At 49.4% G+C, this 6299-nt stretch overlaps 3 protein-coding genes across 3 annotated transcripts; 1 reads left to right on the top strand and 2 right to left on the bottom strand.

Moving 5' to 3' along the window:
- Window positions 1–480: 480 nt before the first annotated feature.
- Window positions 481–1997, bottom strand: BDQ94DRAFT_162924 (uncharacterized protein; the record flags this gene model as incomplete). Its single annotated transcript, XM_026769637.1, has 6 exons — window positions 481–597; window positions 668–1041; window positions 1357–1599; window positions 1812–1830; window positions 1890–1899; window positions 1930–1997. 6 exons carry the CDS (start codon window positions 1995–1997, stop codon window positions 481–483), a joined length of 831 nt encoding a protein of 276 aa, XP_026621426.1.
- Window positions 1998–2862: 865 nt separating this feature from the next.
- On the top strand, window positions 2863–4729 carry BDQ94DRAFT_183607 (arylsulfotransferase family protein; the record flags this gene model as incomplete). Its single annotated transcript, XM_026774456.1, has 3 exons — window positions 2863–3430; window positions 3479–3544; window positions 3597–4729. The coding sequence occupies 3 exons, from the start codon at window positions 2863–2865 to the stop codon at window positions 4619–4621; spliced, it is 1659 nt and encodes a 552-aa protein (XP_026621425.1). The 3' UTR covers window positions 4622–4729.
- Window positions 4730–4926: 197 nt separating this feature from the next.
- BDQ94DRAFT_162922 (uncharacterized protein) lies at window positions 4927–6081 on the bottom strand (the record flags this gene model as incomplete). Its single annotated transcript, XM_026769636.1, has 4 exons — window positions 4927–5108; window positions 5179–5622; window positions 5689–5824; window positions 5872–6081. 4 exons carry the CDS (start codon window positions 6079–6081, stop codon window positions 4927–4929), a joined length of 972 nt encoding a protein of 323 aa, XP_026621424.1.
- Window positions 6082–6299: the final 218 nt, after the last annotated feature.

Genomic DNA, 6299 nt, shown 5'->3' with positions numbered 1-6299 from the left:
TTTTTTTTTTTTTTTTTTTTTTTTTTTTTTTTTTTTTTTTTTTTTTTTTTTTTTTTTTTTTTTTTTTTTTTTTTTTTTTTTTTTTTTTTTTTCAATTTCTCTCTCTTTCGCTTCGGACGTCTACCATTCTATTTCACATCCTATCACATATTCAAGCATATCCAACCTCAACCCACCTCTTAACTGAACCCCTCACGCATGTCTCTGCCCTCACCACTTAGTGAACCACACCAACGCATAAACCAACGCAAAGTTCGAACAGCAAAGCCCACAAACACTCCAGCACTGCCCATACGAATAATCTAGCGTGTCTAGATACTCATCGCCCACCGAATAGGAAAGTATGAGTAATCTGCCGTCGCATTCATCTCGGGCCGTAAAAGTGGCCCACTTGCGGAACCAGATGTCCTGGAGATCAGCGCAGGACGTAGATATAATCCAGGAAAGAAGGAGCAGGACGATCATCTGGTTTTGTATACCTTAGAGAATGGACCCGGCGTGGAAGAAACTGAGGACTATGAAAATGGAGACGAAGAGGGACTTGGCCATTTTACTGAAGATGTACATCCCGTCCCGCCAGACAGAGGCCCAGTTGCGCTTGGTTACTGCGATGGTGTGGACCCAGAGGGATAGAGCATATTTAGTCTGCAAGAAGAACTCCGAAGACTGTAAAGAAATAAGATTGATCTATCTCCCTGCTGGTGATAGTGGAGTTTAGCTGCGAGATAATTGCTTCCAGAGCTTGGTATTCAAGGGCGTCATACCATATATTCAGCAAGTCCAGCAAGCTTTTGTTCGTGGACGTGACAGTAGAGAGGATGAATTCGGCGGGGTTTATGCTGCTTCCAATAATGGCACCGTAACAACCGAAATACTCGACAACTTCTGAGGACTTTTCACCCGTATCGCCAAAGTATACGGTCCCTCCTCCTGGAGCGAGGAGCAAAACATGGTCGAACATATCAAGAATCACACCGGACGGCGGATGGATTGTGCACACAACGGGAGTACCTTCAGCCGCGATGCGACGTACTAAGAGAACTACAACTTAACAAGCTTTGCTTAACAACTTTTCCGTGATGATTTTGGTTACGTTCAGCTATTGAAGCCCCAAATCCTGTTATCTAATTGGCAAGCCACGATAATTTGTTGATCGATCACTCTGTTGGAGGCGTATCTGGCCGGGTTGCTAGACTCTGGTTAGTAAGGAGTCCATTGTGGGGTGAATCGCCCTGCAGGAATGGCAAGGCTGGCATATCAATCCTGCCACCACTGCTCCCCCTGATATGACCTGGGCAGAAAGCCTCTGGCCACACAACCTGTATACAATAAACAAATCGAGTACCACAGTAATACCTACCACTTCCGCGTGAGCACTATGTATCAAAAATTCTAGAGATGACAGAGAATTGCTGAGATTGCGGATCTTGCGGCCCGCGTGCGAAGTACAATTCCTGACAGCATCACGATGCGAGAGCGGCATAGAAACATCTTGTACATAGCAGCATAGAATTATTCGAAACTGCAGCTCCTTTCCCCTATCCCAACCCTCCACATTGGTGTAGAAGGGCCAAATACGACGATGACACCCAGTATCCCCTATTTTTGCAAGACTAGTCGGTCCCCACGCCCCTTGGGCATTACTATATACACAGTCGAGCTATCTGCAAAGGGGGAGATTCTGATCAACTCTTAGCTAGTTCGAGAAGTTCGCCCAGATCTGTTGTAACCTGGAAGCGAATGGTGCCACCCATGACATTGGACGTGCGTCGCTCGTTCTCATTCTTTTCTTTCCTTGAATACATTCTCACCATCAATCAAATGCCAGAGCTGCTTCCAGTTTCAGAAGGCTATACATTACGTGCTAATGCAGCTCTCAAAGTACTTACTCCTGATGGCCTGCCCGTGAAGATTTGGCCTATCACCTACGCAGCCGTGGGCTCGGTGTAGTTTGGATATATATCACTCTTGCGACGATCCTCAACACTTTCGTCCATTCAATCGCTTTCGACTAATACTCGCAGGTCTTATTTATGGCTTCGGTTTTGCGGGTTGCCTTTCCCCGAGCGCGGGGTTCCTCGCCCGAGGAAATGGCGCTTCTACTTGACTCTAGCGGCTGTCCTAGTAGCCGAGGAGACCCCGGTAGCAGGTGCGAAGAGGCTAATGAAATAGATGAGAAATACCGGTCATGGTCTGGTAGAATACTGCCGGTCAGCTTCGATTTTCCGGTGAGTTTAGAAGTAAAGTTACGTCCCCTGCGGAACTGCATCCGAGAAGGTGGATTGATCAGCACCAAGCCTTCCCTTTTATCTCGAAATCGTCGTTCGCTTACTTGATTGCCTGACCGACCCGAAATTACTAACACCAGTGCTTTCCTTTACTATACTCTTCGTAAAACCGCTATTAAAAAACAGGTCGCCTAAGGGACTTTAGGATGAGCGATACGTTGACTCGGGGGAATGCGAGAGTAAAAGGGCTCAACCAAATTGACTTATATGAGCTACAGTCGCGAAGGAAGCATAGAAAAGCAAGATCATCAGAGTGCGCACACAATGCTCATCAATTAGATGCGGGCAGTTCATTGGAACATGTCAACCCGCTGCGGGGTTTGACAAGCACGCAAGAATCACTGCCGCTTGCGAGAGAGGGCTTGGCCTTTCCTAGAGGCGTATAAAGTTCCATCTCAACTCCCCTCTCCCGCACTTTTTGACCATCTCACTGTCTGCGGCAGATATAGACTTACTTCAACCTGAATTCCGGGAATTCATTATACAGTGCATCGACTTCACCTAAGGTTAATGTACCCATCCTTGAAGATGCTGAGAAGATCTGAGACTGATCAATGTGCTCTCAGCACGCATCATGCGCTCACCCTGGCTTATTGCAGCCACTGCAATGCTGCTTCCTTTGGTGGCAGCTGACTGGCAGTTTAAATCGCGCCCCGACTTGGCACCGCCCAAGTTGAACATTACTATCCCTGCAGCCGCGGATGTGGAGAAGGGATACCTCTTTGTTGCTCCTTTTGCTGGTATCGCAGATGGCCCCGGAGAGATGCACGGCCCTCGCCAGGCTTCTCCTTACATCTTTCGGGATGATGGTGAGCTGGTCTGGTCTGGCTACTCCTACTACTCCATCTGGGCTACGAACTTTCAGAAAGCCCGATGGAAGGGCAAGGACGTCCTCTTCTGCTTTGAGGGTGATCATAACCCGGCTTATGGGCATGGTCACGGCCATGTCACAATCTTGGATCAGCACTACGAGACAATTCGTGAGCTGCGTGCTGGTAACCATAAGATTATGGACAAGCATGAGTTCCACGTCATCAATGAGGAGACGGCATTGATACAGATTTACCAGCCTGTGCCAATGGACCTCACTCCCTGGGGAGCCAGTGCGGAGCAACAGTGGATCGTGGATGCTATTATCCAAGGTAAGGATTTTATTCACATGAGAAGTATAAAGCTAACTGTATCGGCAGAGCTTGACATTGCAACTGGTGATGTTCTGTTTGAGTGGTCCAGCTTGGATCATGTCCTTCCCGACGGTGGGTCTTCCTTTTCCACAGCACCCGCATGCAACCAACTAAACTCTCACAGAGGCAATCCTCCCCATAAATCCTGGCCAGGCTGGGGCAGGCTATAATTCTTCAGATGCTTGGGACTACTTCCACATCAACTCCGTTGACAAAGACACGGACGGTAACTACCTGATCTCCGCCCGCGATGCCTGCGCCGTGCACAAAATCAACGGCAGCACCGGTGAGATCATCTGGCGCCTGGGAGGAGTCAAGTCAGACTTCGAACTAGGACCCAACGTCAAGTTCTGCTTCCAACATCACGCTCGGTTTGTTTCCAAAGACGGTGGCTCTGAGGTCATATCCTTGTATGACAACTCCGCCCACGGCACCGAGAACGGTCGCGGCCACGAAGTCCACACCCACCCATTTTCACAAGGCAAGATTATCAAAGTCAACACTGCTACCTGGAAAGCAACCATTGTCCAAGCCTTCCAGCCACCCGATGGTCTATTGTCCAAGTCTCAAGGAGGCACCCAATTGCTACCCAACGGCAACGTCCTCGTGAACTGGGGCTCAGAGGGTGCATTGACTGAATTTCGCCCTGACGGCACTCCAATCCTACACGCCTACATGGACTCGGGTTTTCTGGGTGTGGGCGTCGAGAATTACCGTGCTTTCCGGTATAACTGGACCGGACTTCCTAATGAGACGCCAGCCATCGTATCATTGCAGAACGATGAAGGTACAGCCCTGTATGTCTCCTGGAACGGTGACACTGAGACGAAGTTCTGGCGCTTTTATAGCGTGGTTGACGAGTACGGCTCGCGCGAGTTCTTGGGTGATGCGAAGCGAACTGGATTCGAGACTGCGCTGTCGCTTCCAGGTCGTATTATTCATGCTGTGTCTGCGGAAGCTATTGATTCCAGGGGAAGGGTTCTGACGACTACTGGTTCAGTGAGAACTAAGGCTGAAGTGCTACCTCCTAAGGCAGCTTCGGTTGGACAACACGAGCACGGGGCCGCGCAATCCCAAATCCAAATTGGAGCAACTAGTCATTGGGAGGAGTATATGATCTTGAAGTTGGATCGTTTCTATCGCGGATAAGGGTATGCAAAGCACTGGTTGGAGTCCTGCCGTGAAGGTCAAGCGTCGTGCGGGAGGTGCCTGTTCGTCCGACCCATGGTACCTAGTGGCAAGTGCTTTTAGTGGCAGCGTTGGAGCGGGAGACTCTATTTGAGGGTAATCTTTATGATATTAGCCTAGGAGATAGCAGTATAAGTTGTTGGTGATGATGGGTTCTCTAAGTGTAGTCCATAAACGCTCCACACTTGCACTCTGTTGTAACTCTGCCACGCTATGTATTATCCCACCCGCGACAATATCTTTCTATCCCAAACCACTTCTTACTTCTACAGCTCCTGACTAAAATCATACTCATTTCCGAATCCCCGATTCAAGTACCGCGCCAACGCCTCCTCCTCGGACACCCAATCAACCGGAACCTCCAACCCAGTTTCCCTCTCAACCATGGGCCTCAATTCCTCCGCAAGTTCCAACCTCATCCTATTCCGATACCACGGCGCAAAATGAACTACACGACAACGTTAGTCAACGCCAGCCTACCACAACCACCAAATCCCAAAGGAAAGAGGACTACTCACTCATCGCCAACATAACCCTCACATCCCCCGTCCAATTCCCCATGCCCGCATGCCAAAGCCTCAAATCCCGAATGACTAATGACCCCTTCGGCACAACAGGCTGACAGGGCAGTCTCACAGCACGACGTTTCTCCAACTCGTGCATCTTAATCCGTCCACTAGCGCGATCCGCGCCATGCGCTCCCTCTTGCACATGCAGACCTGAGTCCGCGTGCGTGCCGAGCCAAATTTCCGTGGATCCATTCTCAGGCGTCATAGTAACCAGAGGGACGTTGATAACGTAGGCGAATGGATGCGAGGGATGATCGAAATCCGCGTCGGTGTGTACGGGCTGCGAAGTGGGGGGACAGGTACTGGTTGGTGGCATGGCGGTGTTACCTGAGCAGAAGGTCCATTTAGGACGGGGGCCTAGGGCTGTTGAGGTGATTTGGATGGCGATTGGATCTGTGGTTGATTATTCTGGTACTTGAGTGGTGGTGGAAACCGTGGCTTGGGGGGATAATCACGTACTCAGGAAGATATCTTTGGAGAAGTATCCTCTTGTTGGGGGTGGGTCTTGCTGGATGTTTCCTGGGTTGTAGTTGTAAGGGCTGTTTTCGTTTCTGGCTTGCAGGGTGTAGGCGTCTTGGATCATTTTTGCGTTAAGCTGGTCGAGGGGGTCGTGGGGGATGGCGTTTTCGACTATGACTAGACCGTCGTGGAAGAGGGAGTGGAGTGGATGGCTGTTTCGAGGTTTTGTGGCGTGAGTTGCTTATTTGATAGTTCGGTCTTTGATGGCTTTATGGCATGTGGATGGGATAATTGCTTGCGATCATGGTAGTATTTCTGGATTGGGGTTTGTAGTAATGATGTAGGGGTGAGTTGTGGGGTCCGACGAGCGATACGAAGTGGGAATTGGTACATGACGCCGGATTTATATATTGCGGGTGAGGTTTCACCTGAGCGTTCATGTAAGGTGGTTTCAAACTGAAATATAAATAGTAGCTGATATTAGAACTTGACTATGAGACAGAAGACCTGTTGGATATGTCAACGAAGGTAAGGTCGTGAGAATATCCCCGAGTCAAATAAGATGTGCAGTGAAGGTAAGGTGGCTCTCATAATACAAGACAAAGGGCGAG

Source organism: Aspergillus welwitschiae (assembly GCF_003344945.1).
Source record: "Aspergillus welwitschiae strain CBS 139.54b unplaced genomic scaffold BDQ94scaffold_46, whole genome shotgun sequence".
In the NCBI taxonomy this organism is placed as follows: Eukaryota; Fungi; Ascomycota; class Eurotiomycetes; order Eurotiales; family Aspergillaceae; genus Aspergillus; species Aspergillus welwitschiae.
This window is presented reverse-complemented; position numbering and strand designations above follow the sequence as displayed.